The sequence below is a fragment of the Rhinopithecus roxellana genome, chromosome 13 (genome assembly GCF_007565055.1).
Source record: "Rhinopithecus roxellana isolate Shanxi Qingling chromosome 13, ASM756505v1, whole genome shotgun sequence".
Lineage (NCBI taxonomy): Eukaryota > Metazoa > Chordata > Mammalia > Primates > Cercopithecidae > Rhinopithecus > Rhinopithecus roxellana.
In genome coordinates this window covers 43,983,301-43,999,562 of record NC_044561.1, presented here as the reverse complement: position 1 = coordinate 43,999,562, position 16,262 = coordinate 43,983,301, and the positions used below count along the sequence as shown (strand labels likewise).

General features: G+C 48.8%; 1 protein-coding gene across 3 annotated transcripts in view; it reads left to right on the top strand.

The window, feature by feature from the left end:
- Positions 1-16,047, top strand: part of C2CD2 (C2 calcium dependent domain containing 2) — a 72,104-nt gene extending 56,057 nt beyond the window's left edge. For all 3 annotated transcript variants that reach the window (XM_030915544.1, XM_030915543.1, XM_010383197.2), the window contains 2 exons: positions 1,931-2,240; positions 11,953-16,047. In XM_030915544.1, coding sequence (XP_030771404.1) covers positions 1,931-2,240; positions 11,953-12,173 — 531 coding nt within the window. In that variant the 3' untranslated portion in view covers positions 12,174-16,047. The remainder of the gene's footprint in view (positions 1-1,930; positions 2,241-11,952) is intronic.
- The last annotated feature ends 215 nt before the right edge of the window (positions 16,048-16,262 follow it).

Below are 16,262 nucleotides of genomic sequence, written 5' to 3'. Positions count from 1 at the left end.
TTTTAAATGTTTATCTATCTATTTATTTTGAGACCAGCTAATTTGTTATGAGACTGGCTAATTTTTGTATTTTTGGTAGAGATGGGGTTTTACCACATTGCTCAGGCTGGTCTTGAACTCCTGGGCTCAAGTGATCCATCTACCTTGGCCTTCCAAAGTGTTGGGATTACGGGTGTGAGCCACTGCTCCCGGCCCTTACTCTTTTTTGACATTTCCAAGTGAACAGGTTGAGGGAAAGTTGGGAGATTTCGATTTGGTGTGGGAAGGGGATGAGGAAGAATTGTGCACAAAAGAGTGGGAGGGTGGGCCAGAGGGCACGCAGAAGATGGATTCCTCAGTGACTGGAAGACGGGCCAGAACGGGACCTCGGAGGTGCCAGAGATGAGTCATCAGTCTTGCCGTTGTACCCAGAGGGTGGCCTTGCCCACGTCCCAGAGGCAGGCAGGTGGTGTTTTTGGGGCTTCCTGACCCCTCCAGAGCCCCTCAGCAGGGGATCCATGACCTCCCTGGAAGTCCGGGGCCTGGTAGTTGGGTTTTCTTCAGTTTTGGGTGAATGAATGAGCAAAATAAGGACAAGACCCATGGGCATCTCCCATATGCTTTTTCTTTTTCTTTTCTTTTTCTTTTTTTTTTTTTTTGAGACGGAGTCTCGCTCTGTCGCCCGGGCTGGAGTGCAGTGTTTGGATCTCAGCTCACTGCAAGCTCCGCCTCCCGGGTTTACGCCATTCTCCTGCCTCAGCCTCCCGAGTAGCTGGGACTACAGGCGCCCGCCACCTCGCCCGGCTAGTTTTTTGTATTTTTTAGTAGAGACGGGGTTTCACCGTGTTAGCCAGGATGGTCTCGATCTCCTGACCTTGTGATCCACCCGTCTCGGCCTCTCAAAGTGCTGGGATTACAGGCTTGAGCCACTGCGCCCGGCCTTTTTCTAAGATCGTATTTAAAAATCACGAGGAACTCCTGGATCTTAGTATTTAATGTTCTGAATCCACTGCAGTGATTATTTGTATTGGTGCTCAGATTATCTAATCTTATTATTATTATTATTATTATTATTATCATTATTATTTGAGACGGAGTCTCGCTCTGTTGCCCAGGCTGGAGTGCAGTGGTGCAATCTCAGCTCACTGCAAGCTCCACCTCCCAGGTTCACGCCATTCTCCTGCCCCAGCCTCCCGAGTAGCTGGGACTACAGGTGACCCACCACCACGCCCGGCTAATTTTTTGTATTTTTTTTAGTAGAGACAGGGAGATTATCTAATCTTGAGTCAGTGGGCGCTTCCACAGGCCAGCACTTAAGTCAGAACAGCACATTGTCCCTAAGCAAACGCCTGTGTCACTGCCACCCACACCAAGGACAGCATGACTGACCCCCAGGGAGCCCCCGTGCCCTCCTTCCCAAACTTTCCGCCCTCCAAGGAAACGCTATCCCGACTCTCAGAGGTTAATTTAGCGCTTAAATATTTTTACACAAAATATAATTTTTGAGAGGCTGCGCCAGTGAATTTCTGCTTGCAGGTAACATAAACGCGTGGAGGAACAAAGACAACTAAACCCGAAACACCCACGGCCACTTCCTTTGTGCTGTCGTGGACTCTGAAGGACGGGCTCTCTTGCATCTCATTTCTGTGGCTTGTCACAAATGCTCCCACCACTAGGCCCATCTGCGGGAGGAAGGGGGTTAACCTCTGAGCCTCCGGAGCCACCCCGCAGCTGCCTAGGGACCCTGAGCCCCAGCTGTAAGGGAGACCTTTGTTAGCCCAAGCATGAGCAACAGCTGTGATGTATGCGCGCCTTCTCCGAGGCCCACTACTGCATCTTCTGAGACTTTGAAATCAACTGTTAGAATGTTTTGGAGAGTGTTTTTCAGGTCTTTTCGAACCCTCTCTTCCTTTCACGTAACCCTTGTCATCTTCCCCACCGCCCCTGACAGACCTCACTATCTCAGGATCACGATGCTGCCCTGATGCACGGCTACATGGCCTCTGTGGACAGCACCCACCAGGAGGATGCCCCATCCCATCCGGAGGTCGCCGCAGCCTCTGCCCCACTGGAGGAAGCTGAGTCAGCCCAGGCATCCCTTGCCCCCAAGCCCCAGGAGGATGAGCTAGACTCCTGGGACTTGGAGAAGGAGCCCCAGGCCATGGCATGGAGCAGCCAGGCCCTGCTGGACCCCGACGGTGATGAGCTGTCAGAGAGCTCCGTGAGTGTCTCGGAGCCAGGCACTGCCAAAAAGCATAAAGGTACCTGCTCCCGAGCCCCCAACCCCGGGCCCCCCACTTGGAGGCTTTGTGCTCATGCTGGCTTCCAAGCTGAAGTCATCTGCTTTCGTTCCCTTTGTCCCCTACAAGCTCCCTCTGGACCTCACCCCCTGCCCTTTCCAGAAACGCCCTGTGCTGACTGTTTGAACCCATGGGGGGCATCTGCAGGTCCTTCTGTGTGAGGGTTAGCATCATCTCTGCATTTGGGGCCAGCGTGTGTCCATGCATAGAGGCCCCTTCCTCAGTCCAGGCTTGCTCCACCTGGCTTCCCGAGGGGTTACCAAGAGCCCTACACGATGATGGGCCACAGAGACTCAGCAAAGCCAGGCAGAGCCTGGGGCTCCTTCCACTGCCAATATGGGCATCTTTGCTCCTTTATGCCTCTCAGAGTCTCCCTGCACCTCAAACAAAACCAGACCTCACCACCTGACCCTAGGAGGTTCTACGGGGAGAGGAGCTCCTGGGAATAATGAATTGATTAACTTAATATGTGGGTGGCGAGGAGGTGATCATTTCATTAGTACTGATTGTTTCCATTAGCCCTGAGTTTCAGTGCTTTAAAACTATAAATTCCTTAAGCGTGTGCAGATTTGCCGAGACAGTGCCTTGGCATGAGTAACCTGAATGTATTTGCTAAGGGCATGTAGTCTAGGGGCTTGGGGTCGGTTCCAGGTGTGAGACTCACCGAGCCTCAGCATCCTCCTCCATAAGATGAGGAGCGTGGCCGCTGCCTGCGCCCACCTGACTCCACCATTTGGGGGACAAAAGGACATCTCAGTGCAGAAGACAGGACTGGCAAGGCAGGCCAAGCTGTGAGCTCAGGTGAAACTCAGCATTAACTCCTGGCTCTGGCTCTTGTGTGGGGCTCCAAAGCTTTCAGCAGAAATCTCAGGATGTCCTAAGACAGTCTGTCGGGAAATTGCAGGGGCTCCTTGGGGGAGCTGTGTTAAGCGCTGCTGTCGCTGCCTCTTGTCCTCTGTTCTTGATGCCATAGACCAGTGATTCTCAAGCCCAGCACTTTTTCCCCCAGGGAATATGGCAGTGTCTGGAGACACTGTAGTTGTCATAGCTGGGAGTCTGGGGTGCAACGGGCATCTAGTGAATAGAGGCCAGGGATGCCACTCAACGCCCTGCCGTGCACAGGACACGCCCCCACAAGACAGCCTCACAGTGCAGCACGCTCTGGTCCCAAATGTCCCTGGTGCCAAAGCTGACAGCGTGTCATGGGCTGGACTGTCCTTGAGTCTGTCCTCGTCCCTTCTCTCCCTGTCTTTGCTTCGTGTCCCTCAGCGATGGCATGGTGGCCGCCCTCTCCTGTGCCCCTGTCCTTACCAATGCAGAGTCGGGATAGGTGCTGGGGGGAAATGGAAAGTTAGAAGAGGAGAGGGAGAAGGAGGCAATTCCTGGATAAGATTTCAGACCCCTTGGATCTGTTTGCCCACTGCCTGGCCTTGGGGCGCTTTATGCACGGATCCCCCTCCACAGAGCTCTTGAGGGCTGTAAGCTGCACACTGACCTCTGCGCTCCTGTGCTCCTGTTAAGAGGCCTTGGCTTGGGTTATGTCAAAGGTGACCTGGTCACCTGACACACACACCTGTGGCCTATTCTTTGTCTTGGAGACGGTGAGCGCTGGGTGAGGCGGGACAAACATGGGTGTATGGTGGTGTAGCTCTTCCTCTCCCTTCCCTGATTCAATGGCCCGTTTCCTCTTGTCCTGGCAGAACCCAACCCCCCGTCCGCCCTCCTCATTCCTTCTGAAATGCCAAGCCTAGCTCACCCTGTTCATGCAAAGATCTGTGTTCCTTCACCCAGTCCCTCCTGCTTCTCTCTGTCCGGTTTCCCTTCTGGAGAGTCTTTCCCTGGGTTTCCATCCTTGCTGTGTCACCCACCCTGCTCCTCTCCCTTCACGGGCCAGGTGGATGAGGGGTCCACCCTTTGGGGACTGGGTGTCGGGCAGGTATGCTGGGGGCTGGTGCTGGCCACCTACAGCACAGGCTCAGAGCTCCCCAGAGGCTCAGCAGTTGAGAATGCAGCAGAGAGGCTCAGCCGTGCCGTGCGTTTCACTACTGTGGCCCTACCGCATTGACCCCATGTTTTTGAACAGGACATATTTGGCAGCAGTTTTAAATGTTTCCTTCCAGTGTTTTTAAAGAGACTTGTAATTAGCATCTCTGTGAGATGTTGTCACAGTCTGAGGCGATTCTGTGTTATGGGTGCCAAGTCATTTTCATTTTTTGACCAAACATTTTTCAAAACTGGTAATAGAGGGTGTCGTTTTTAAAAACTAAAGCTTGTTTTTTTTTTTTTTTTTTTCGGTTTAAGAACCACCTGTATCTTCTGTCCTGCTAAGGAGTTTGTATTAGGTTTCTGAGAGTGCCTGTGTATTTAGAACCCTCCTGAGGTTCTGCTGGTTGGAAACCAGCCCACACAGGAAATGTATTCCCCAAATTTTGATTTACTTTTAGTTTAAAAAAAGATCAATGAAGTTGGCCACCGTTGTGGATAGAGTCAGCACCACTGAACTGTGTAGGTAGAAATGGTTAAGAGGGTATAGTATGGGTGTGTTACCACAAGCAAGAACAAAAGTTTCAAGGGAGGTTTTGGGAAAAACACTTGAACAGTAAGAAACCTTGCCAAATACCCTGCACAGCGGCGTCCCGTGTGCGTGTGGTGTCTGTAGATGGCTCAGAACCCTTACCCACGTCCACTCTGATGTTGCTCTTGCATAATTCTTTCTGCCTCTTACTTCTCTTCATCTCATGCTCATTCCCTTTAACTTAAGAGGATCACTATGCCAACCAGAATTAATTGCCTGCACAGTAAGTTATTTTTGTCTTATTTTTTTCAATTACACGTAGCCATCCTAGGAGTGCAGCCTGTAGCTCAGCAGCCAGCCAACCTGCCTGCCTCGTGTTCCCTCCCGTCTCCGCCTTTCCCCTCCTAGGTTGCTAGTTCCCCGTGTTCCTCCTGAAACTGCTCTGGCTGAGGTTGTACAGTGCCTATCGGGTGAGGGCGCTCGCTCTGGTACCTGATGTGACCCGGCGACCTCGCTGTGACACCCACAGGAAGAGGCTGATTCCCTTTTTCATCCTCCAGAGCTAAAAAGTAGTCACTTCTATCCATGGACCATCTGTGGTTCCAGTTGAAATCTGATGCTGTTCTTGGGAAGCCAAAGACAATTTTTTTCTTCTTCTGGTCATTGTTTTTCCCATCTGCTGGGTTTTAAGACAGATCCTTCAATTAACTATATCTGTTAGACTCTGTAGAGACACATAGGAATACATTTGGAAATATTTATGACATTAGAGCTATAATTTAGATGATGTTTAAATTCTTTCCTGTATTTGTTTATACTTCAGCCTTCTCGTGATTTGTTTTTTAAACTTTGTTAGAACCAGGGAAGGACTTTTTTCTTCTCCCTGTCTCCCATTTAAAATCTTGGTTACTTGCCTCAAATTTCACATAACCACTCCCCAGATTATCTTCAGGAATCTTGAAGCTTGTGGGTGAGGTCTAAATTTTGCTTCTTGCTGTTGGCGTAGAGAAGGTAGCCTGGAGTCAAGTAGTCAGGCTTCCTGAAATCAATATGGCGCCAGCTATTCTTGCCCGTGGCGTGAACTTCATTATCAGCAAAAGGCAACAGTTTCTGCAGGCTCAAAGTCAAGCAGATGATGTGCTTGGTCCAGATCATCCAGATGGTCTGATGATCCAGACCATCAGTTCCTGGATCAGTCAGGGTCCTCCAGAGAAGCAGAACCCATAGGTTACATATTTAAGGAACTGACTCATGAGATTGACAGGTCTGAAATCTGCAGGGCAGGCGGCAGGCCACAGACCCCGGCAAGAGCTGATGCTTTAGTCTTGAGGCAGAATTTCTTCCTCCCTGGAAAACCAGTGTTTGCGCTTAGGGCCTTCAGCTGATTGGACGAGGCCTACCCACATTCTCCAGGATAATCTCCTTTCCTTAAAGTCCACTGGCTGGGGTTGTTAACCACATCTACACAGTGCCTTCCCAGCCGCACCTCAGTTCGTGTTCTGTTGAATCTCTGGGTGCTGCGGCCAGGTTGACACAGCGACACTTCACAGGCTTGCTCATCGAGGTGGGCAGACTGGTACATTCCAAGTGGGCAGACTGGTACATTCCATACGGGGTTACTGCCCAGCAGACAAGAGCGTGCTCCAGTCTCAGCCCTGTCCCTCACAACCACCGTGGGGCGGCTATTTAGTGTGCACTGGCAAATCCGGGGCCGTGTTCTCCCTGCATCGTTTACCCAAAAGGTGACAGTGAACAATCTGCTTCCAAGTCAAGACAGGCTTTCCCATTGCTATCGAGAAAGGGAATGGAATGGCCTCCATCCATGTGGTGGTCCTTCATGGCTGACGATGAGTCTGCCTGAGATGAGTCTGCCTGAGATGAGTCTGCGTGGCTGGAATCCTCTCCTCCCCCGCCCCTGCATGCCTCTCTGGAGACGCAACTCATTCTGGGAATCCTGCCCAAGTCCTTGCTGGATTAGGGGGCTTTGCTCCATGAGACCCCAAGGGCTTTGATGTATCCACACTCTCCGGAGTCTCCTCCCCAGGGGCCACAGACTTGCCCATTTTTCCAGACACCTGGCTGGCCACTTCTCAGACGCCATCCGTAGCAGCACGGAAGAGCAGGGCCTGGGAACATGAACTGCAGAGCCAGAAAGCCCAGTGTTACACACCCGCCCCGTTAGTGTGCGACCCCAAGACAGCCACCTCTCCAAACCTTAGCTTCCTCATGTGTCCCTACAGAGTCTAGCAGACATAAATAGCTAATTAAGGAATCTATCTTAAAATCCCATAGGTAAGAAAACAGTGACCAAAAGCAACCCTAAAAATGGTAGGGATCAGGCCTCCTTCCTCAGAGGCAGCTGGGGGATATCATTGAGGGTCCAGTCTACAGAACTGCAAACCTCAGTCCCCACCCGCACATGACCATCCCCTGTATGAGAAGTTGATGCCATCCCCCTAGAAACTGTGACAAATTACCAGGTTAGGGGAAAGTGTAAGTCACACAAATGATTTCGGGAAGATTTGCACACGGGCACATATGACCATAATCTGGTTTCTGGCATTGATGTTGAACTATGAAATTCAACAAAACAGGCCAGGAGCGGTAGCTCACACCTGTAATCCCAGCACTTTGGGAGGCCAAGGCAGGTGGATCATGAGGTCAGGAGTTTGAGACCAGCCTGGCCAACATGGAGAAACCCTGTCTCTACTAAAAATACAAAATTAGCCGGGCGTGGTGTCTCGCACCTGTAATCCCAGCTACTCGGGAGGCTGAGGCAGAAGAGTCACTTGAGCTTGGGAGGTGGAGGTTGCAGTGAGCTGAGATCACGCCACGGCACTCCAGCCTGGGCAACAGAGTGAGACTCCGTCTCAAAAAAAAGAAATTTAACAAAACAGCAGACATGCTCTGGAAAGCGTTAGTGAAGATGGAAAAACAGAAAATAACCTTGTTACCAGCCCCTCGGGGTGGGGTGTGGCCCATGGAAGAGGTATAGGGCTCCCTGGGGCGGGGATCTGCCGCCAAAACAAGTTAGTCCCTCAGGGTCTGGACAGACAACAGACTGGAGCCAGTAGTGAGGTTAAAACAAACATGCCGTGCCAATCTTTCTTGTCTACCATCTTTTTACATGCAGGCTGCAATCCTTGCTATTTTGTCTTAATATGCCAAGAATTAGAATTTTAGGCAGTTTTTATTTTTATTATTTTATTTTATTTTATTTTGAGACAGGGTCTTGTTCTGTCACCCAGACTGGAGTGCAGTGGCAAGATCATAGCTCATTGCAGTCTCAAATTCTTGTGCTCAAGTAAAACACCTGCCTCAGCCTCCCAGGTTTAGGCACTTGTAGTTCGATTTCCCTTGCATAACTTAAAGTAACTGCTTGAAAATGTGCATATCCCATTTTATTTTATTTTTTTTAAAGTTTAATTTTTTTATTTTTATTTTTTAAATAGAGATGGGGTCTTGTTATGTCACCTAGGCTAGTCTCCAATTCCTGGGCTCAGGGGATTCTCCAGACCTCAGACTCCCAAAGTGCTGGGATTACAGGGCTGAGCCACCGTGCCCGACTCCTATTCCTGTTCTGAGGTCTTTTGAACACAGCCGTGCCTTGCCTGTCTGCACACCCCACTTCTCTCTTAACCTGGGCACACCGCGCGTCTCTGGCATGGTGTGGGGCCCTGCGGGTGGGCTGCGTCAGCTTCTCCCCACACAGCCCTGTGGTCTGCAGCCCCCCAGAGTGAAGCGTGAAGGAGCATGAGCAGCAGCACACAGGAGAGCAGGTACGGTGCCCGTGTCCTTGGCCCTGGCCTGCCCCTGCGTTGTCCGCTGTGGCCTCCGGGTGCTCTAAGCACTAGTGGTATTTTGGCCAGACCTGGGCTAGCAGTGGGCAACCCCAGCTACATGTTTGAAATACCTGGGATCTTTTGAAAAATGCTCATGCCCGGTGTCCCCAGACCCCCATCATGCCAGATTCTCCAGGAAGGGCCTGCCCGCCTGTAGTCCTTAGAGGCCGGCTGATTTGAGGGCTTGGGGCTGAGGACACTGCTCCACTGTCCTCTCCACTCCCCCACTCCTCCACGTGTCTGCCTGGGTTCTGAGGACTGAACAGGAAGACATGGTGGGCGTTCCTGGATCCTTAAGCCAAATGTACCCCCTCTCCTCTCAGGGCTGTATCAAAGTACCACAAACGGTGTTTTCAACACCAGGAGCACTGATTCTCTCCCCGTTCTGGAGGCTGGAAGTCTGAGCTGCTGGTGCTAGCAGCGCCACTCCTTCTGAGGCCCTGTGGGAAAGCCTGCTCCCGCCTCTCCAGCTCCTGACAGCTGCTGACAACCTTTGGCGCTCCTTGGCTTGTAGAAGCATCACCCTGTGCCCCGCTTTCATCTTCATGTGGCGTCTTTCCTGTGACCCTTCACAATGTCTTCCCCTGTGTGTCTGTCTCTGTTTCTAAATTCCCCCTTTTGATAAGGACAGCAGGCATATTGGATCACGGGCCACCCCGATGATCTAATTTTAACTTGATGACTTCTGCAAAGACCCCGTCTCCAAATAAGGTCACATTCTGTGAAGTACTGGGGGTTAGGACTGTAACATATGAATTTGGGTGGGGGTGGGGGAGCCAAGTTCAGCCCTTAACGGTGTCCCTGCTCATACCTCAGGCCTGACTCCAGACCCCAGGCCAGCTTCAGTACAGGGATGCCTATGAAATGGACTTTGGAGATGGAGCAGGAAGGAACCTCTCACTGCTGGGGGTTCTGAGACCTTGGCTCTGTGGTTGATTTGAGGGATGGGTTGCTGTTCCCTCCCGCTAGGCCTCCATTCCCCCTGGGAAGTGAAGGGGGTGACGTTGGAGCAGTCCAGGTGAAGCTGTTGGATCCACCTTTCCTCTCCCCTGTTCCACCTGAGAGCCCATGTCTATAGGCCCTTCAGGGCCTCCAAGGTGAGCCTAAAGCAGAGCTTCAAGGCAGGTGCCTACAGATCAGAAATACCATGAGGGTCCCCCTCATCCCCCAACCTCAGGTCACCTGGTGGTCTCAGAGCCCCCTGACAGCTGGGGGTTCCTCTGCCTGGGAGCCCCTATCACCATGCCCAGGGCATTTCCCCAGCAGGTGCCCTCTGATACAACAGGCAGTTAGCCACATCGGCACCACTGCATCTGCCCCACTGGCCAAACTCCAAAGCCATGTCCAGTTGGGGGTCATTATCCAGCCGTCAGAACATGCCCTGCTGATGGCTGGTTTTTCACGACGCGCTGCATTTTTCAGGGACGTGAATCACTCCAGGAACTGACACTGATGTCCCACAGGTGTACCATTAGGCCTGCGGACAACAGGGACGTCATTTACACGTTGATACTACTTACCTCCTTTTTCATTCCTTTTCCAGCAGTCCCTGAAACCTGCGCACAGGCTCCTAACTTTAGATCACTGTAAAAAAAAATGTCCAAATGATACATCATAAGAAGTGATTCGGTTGTATTGAGAGAGTCAAGTTTTTAAAAAAATGATGGCCGCTTTGATCAAATTAAATACAGTTCATTGCGGTCCTTCATCTTCTCAGTTTCTGTCCTGTATGTAACCTGGGCAGAGCAGATGGGACACAGTAGTTCGTGCTTAAAGTCAGGCTCAGGGGCACACGCTTCTTTCCCCATAGTAGGCTTTGATTATACAAAGATTCATAGGCAGGTCTAGGTCAGGTTTCTTCGACTGCCCTCAGATGCCACAATTGTTGGTGTGCATTTCATTTAGAAGAGGGAATTGATCTTCTTCATCCCCTCCTTTAACCTCCTCAACATGGGTGGCGATTTGCATATGTCATGGCTGTTGAGATGTTTATTGGATATGCCTATCACAAAGGGAATAAATTATCACATTAAGAATAAAGCTCCTCTTCATGATGATCAGACCTGTCTTCTTTCAAAGTCATTACCACCTACATGCAAGTGGTAATGAATTTCACAGGCTGGACTGAAATGCTTACTCCCTCAACCTTGTCAGCCTTGGTTAATAGGATGTTAAACTAATTTGTGAAAAAGCAAATTAGTGGGCTCTTGCACCCACTGCATTAGCTCATACTTGATTTTTAAGGAATCATTGCTGTTGAAATTATTGTTGCTGCTGCTGCTAATTTTTTTCTATTCTATATTCTACTACTTGATGGATATCTATATCCAGATAAGTATCTGTATATAGAGATCTATCTGTAAACATAGATCAAACGACACAAAATTGAGGTTTTGTAGGCCAAATATGCCCAAGTGACAAACTTCAGATGGCATGGCCTAATAGATATGATAGGATCTGGAATTATTTTTTAATAAAATCTTATTCCCAAAAGAGCAACTATTATTTAACATTCCTAAGAAAGTGAATGCCATTGTTCTCAGGGTCTTAATTGGGTTTTATGAGTGTGATGATCCTTTCTGGGGCACAGTACTGCTTTGCCACCTACACCTTTCCTAATGAGGGGAAGTGGGTGGCACAGAGGGGACCCAGGTGTCCTTGGTGTCCCAACTGAGGCAACAGCTGTCTGCCTCCATTTGATCTGATAGAAAATCAGGGATATAAGCCAGGTGTGATGACTCACGCCTGTAATCCTAGCTCCCAGCGCTTTGGGAGGCTGAGGGTCGTGAATCACCTGAGGTCAGGAGTTCAAGACCAGCCTGACCAACATGGTGAAACCCTGCCTCTACTAGAAATACAAAAAATTAGCTAGGCGTGGTGGTGCGCACCTGTAATCCCAGCCATTTGGGAGGCTGAGGCAGGAGAATCGCTTGAACCTGGAGGTGGAGGTTGCAGTGAGCCAAGATTGCACACACCACCGCACTCCAGCCTGGGTGACAGACAGCAAGACTCCATCCCCCCCAAAAATCAGGAATATAAATACCATCCTTGGAAAGGGATATCAACCAATAGTCCAGGCTTTACTGCTTCTACTGTTATAATCTTCTTTCCATTTCATCTTGAAAAATCTCGTTTTGTACAAGCCGGATTCCAGTTGTTTTTTTCTCATGCAGATAGTGACAGCAGCACATTGAAGTAGTAAACCGGCCCTTTGTTAGAGGCATTCGAGCCTCCTTTTCCCTTTGTCCCATTGGAGCAGTCATTCAGCCCCTCATTCCCCGCCCACTTGACCAGCCCCTGTGCTTCCCTCTTCCAGGAGGAATTCTAAGGAAAGGGGCAAAGCTGTTCTTCCGCCGGCGGCATCAACAGAAAGACCCGGGCATGAGTCAGTCACACAATGACCTTGTGTTCCTGGAGCAGCCAGAGGGTTCCCGGAGGAAAGGCGTCACCCTCACCAGGATCCTGAACAAGAAGCTGCTCTCCAGGCACAGAAACAAGAACACCATGAATGGTGCCCCCGTGGAGCCCTGCACATAGCGCCTGAGGTCATCACCTCCAAGCCAGAAGACGTGCACCCGCGTTAACTACCCTCACCACGATGCAGCCAGTGTGCCCGCCAGATGTCCAGATGCCCCGCTTGTCTTGCTGGGTTTCTTCCAACCATCTAGTCTTTTAAAGGGAAAACAAAATCTGAGTCTCCAGCCAGGAGGTTTCCCCCAGAGAGGATAAAATGCCCAACTCGCCACCAGATGCCAAATGAGACTTGACAGCCACAAAGCTTGGGCTGTGCTCAAAGCTAAGAGTTAGGGTTCAATATTAGAAGGAGATTAACATTATAAGTGAAATAATATACTCTAATGGATTGTGGAGGGCAGGTTTGAGGGACTCAGTTTACCTATTCTACACTAACAAGTGTTGTTTTTGGTCCATGCCTGGACCATGTCACAAAACGGAGGTACCCCGCTGTGCTGTCACTGTGAATGGAAAGGGTGGGCCACCTCTCCTCATCTGCTGCTTGGAATAAAAAATGCAGCTGGCCCTGTGTACAGGGAAGTGGAACATAGACAGGATGTGGATAAACAGAGAAATTTTGATAGGAATGGAGACGCTATGACAGATGTAGGAAGTCATCTACCTTTGATATTAGCCATAGAACTTGAACACTAACTATATCCTATGCATAGTATGCAGAACACTTTTCTAAGTTTACTTTGAGCCTACTTGCAAGTGGAAGATATATATATATTCTCACATGGTTTTTACATTTTTCTCTATTGTGTTAAAAGCTCTAATAATACTAGTGGAGAAGTTGACATCCAAGGTTTTTTTTTCTTCCGCCTGTCATACTTGCTAAACAAGAGCACAGCAGGCCTGTCGGATGAAGTCAGGAGCCATACGTGACCGCTCGTACAACACAGTAACCAAACACACACATGGATTTTGCCAAATGCTGCCAGTAGCCAAAACAAAGTCCTTTTAGGGCAATGGAGGAAATTATTTTGTGTCTCAGGTGTCAGTCTTTGGAATGGAAGTTTAGTAACAAATGGGCCAAACTTGCAGGAAATTCCTTCTATGCGCGCTTCAGAATTTTGCTGTGAACAGTCCTCGGGGACGCAGGTTGGGTGCCCTTGTTTGGGTTTGTTTTGGTGGAAAACGTGATCACCTGGCACACCATTTGAATATCCCTAAGTATCATTGCAGTCGCTTTCCTCATCCGTTGCCTTTCCGTTTCAGTTCATTCACAGATTTCACTTTGGTCTGCCCTGAATGTGCCACTGCCAGTAGACATGCTGGTGAACGAACAGTCATCACTGGGGTGAAGTGTTTTTGACAGTTTAATATGATTCACTTTTCTCCAAAGAGATGTAAAAGGCCGTTATGAAAGCTTGACTTCTGTCATGGAGACGGAAATGGGCGAGATTCCTTCCGTAGGCTCTTTTGTTAATCCTTAAACATGAACTATTTCGGGGGTAATAGAGCCACTGGTAAGTCAAAAGCTATATAAAAACCAAAATTATAGGATTTTTTCTTTTGTAGTGAAAACCTGTATAAAAACCAAAATTATGGGATTTTTTTTCTTCTTTTTTAGGGGGAGAGATTAGAAAACAACATTAGGAATTTCACTTTAAAATGCGCATTACAAATTTCTTAGGTGTTCCAGGAGTTATCAAGTGACTTTAAAATGACTTTTTCAACCTGCTTTGTTTTCAAAAATTATATTCCAGTTTTAATCATTGTAAAAAAAAAAAAAAAAAAAAGCACCTGGAGTTTCAAAATATGTGAATACTACCAAGTTTCTGTCCCCAAAGTCAGGCATCACTGCTAGTCTTTTGGGACAGATGGTACAGATGTTCACTTGAATGTGTTACTTGAACTTTTATTGCTCTTGGCCGTGTGGTAAAAAGAGCCTGAGACATATAAGAATTCCTAGAGAATATTATGTGTCAGAATTTCGGACATTGATGAGAAGTTTTTAATTGTTCTTTTTTATTTGATTTTGGAATTCAGGTGTACTCTATTCAAGTGCGAGGAGATCAGAAGTTTTTTTTAATTTTTTTATTTAAAAAATGTTTTTTTCGAGACGGAATTTCACTCTGTTGCCCAGGCTGGAGTGCAGTGGCGGCTCACTGCAACCTCTGCCTTCTGGGTTCAAGCGATTCTCCTGCCTCAGCCTCCCAAGTAGCTGGGATTACAGGCGCCGCCACCACGCCCGGCTAATTTATTTGTATTTAGTAGAGATGGAGTTTCACCATGTTGGTCAGGCTGGTCTCGAACTCCTGACCTCAGGTGATCCATCCACCTTGGCCTCCCAAAGTTCTGGGATTATAGGCATGAACCACCATGCCGGCCCCGGAATTTTGTATTAAGCCTTCTTGCTCTTAAAAAAAAAAAAAAATAGTTTTTAACTATTCCATTTCCAGATGAATCCCATGAGCATTGCTTACTGTTGAATACCTAGGTCTAGGGCTCTGCTTCCTATAGACACACTCATGTTGTCTCCATCCAATGGCCTTTTCTGAAGTTACAGAAAACACCAATGTGGGAGGGAGTTTATGAAGCAAAGGCAAAGGAAACACGTAGGCTGGCTTCAGGGTAGCCCCGTGAGAAATGGGCTGTATTGATACTGTGACTGTTTGTTTCCCAAGCTGTTTTATACAGGTTTTTTTTTTTCATGGTGTAGGGTATTTATGATAAAGTAAATGTTGTGAAGGTTAAAGATAAATTAAGATTATCCACCAAATGCTAAAAATACTGACGTGTAAATCACCTTTATCGTCTCACCTCTTCTACGAGCTTTTGCGGCTTGAGGGCTTTTGTTTTTGGCTTTTGTCTGGATGAAAGTTTTGCCGAGTGGTGTTTTAAAAGTGATTCCTCATGAACACTAAGATTAACTGTGTCTGTATCTCTGGAACTGGGTGCTCATGTTGGTTTTAATGAGCTTGCAACCCTTCCCCGTTTGCTAAGGAGGTGCCTCTGTTCTTTGTGGAGGAGTGAAATGGAGCTTTAAGTGTGTGTGTGTGGTATGTGTGTCTGCACACAGGTGTGTGTTATTGTAGCAATAACAAAAGTAGCCATCTTCTTGTTCCTGCTGAAAACCTGCTGTGAGAGTTTTGACAGAGCAATTTATTTTAATCAAGTTTCAAGTCTGAGTTCAAAACCAGCCCCGATCCCTTATGACCGAGGGCCACTCAGTGGCACCTTGGTGCCCATTTAGATTTTTGCTTGGGTTTTACTGGCCACCTCTATAGACGAGAGTTGCAAAGTTGCTTTGAGCAGAGAGGGAAAGATTAATGTACACTGCTGGCGACCGAAGGCCGGTGTTTCCGGGTAATAATCTCACGGCTCTTGATCTGGAAACTTCAGAGTACAAATTGGTGGACGGTGGAAGTCAGGACATGTATCTCTCTCCGATGGAAAACAGACCTCGGGGCTGGCATAAACCCTGCTGCCAGGCCCTCTCCCCACTGCCCCAAACCGGCCCAGACACGATGACCAAAGCAGCCTGCACAGGGCGAGGCCCCTGCGGAATCCTGCAGAGCAAACTCAGGTTACCTCGGGTCCATGACTATTTGCATTGGAAACACAGTACACTGCCCCGTTCTCTCAGCAGCTGGGCAGTAGTGCACCATTCATCACTGAGGCTTGTGGTTTGTCGTTTACCACTGTTATGTCAAAACTGCATTGTAAAAAGAGAAGAAAATGGCAGGTTTTCCAGGTCTGCGGAAGGGTTTGGCCTGACACTGGAGTGCGGTGATGAACTTACGTGACAATGATTGTACTCCTCAATAGCACTTTAAATGCCGAAGACAGTCCTGCACCAAGCCTGCGCACGGGCTTGGGTGGGTTCCTTTGGAGATGTGGCTGGAACACAAACAATCTTTGAAGAAATAAATGTGCACACAGAACACTACACGCTGAGTTGTTTTTCCTGAGTCCTGTTCTGTCTTAGAAGTCTCAGGGTCTTCTCTGAGCGTCCCTTTCATCAGGTCACTGCAAGTGACCAACCATCACAGCCAATTAACGTAAAAGAAGAGCCAGGCTGGGCGCGGTGGCTCGTGCCTGTAAATCCCAGCACTTTGGGAGGCTGAGGCAAGGGATCACTTGAGTTTAGGAGTTTGAGACCAG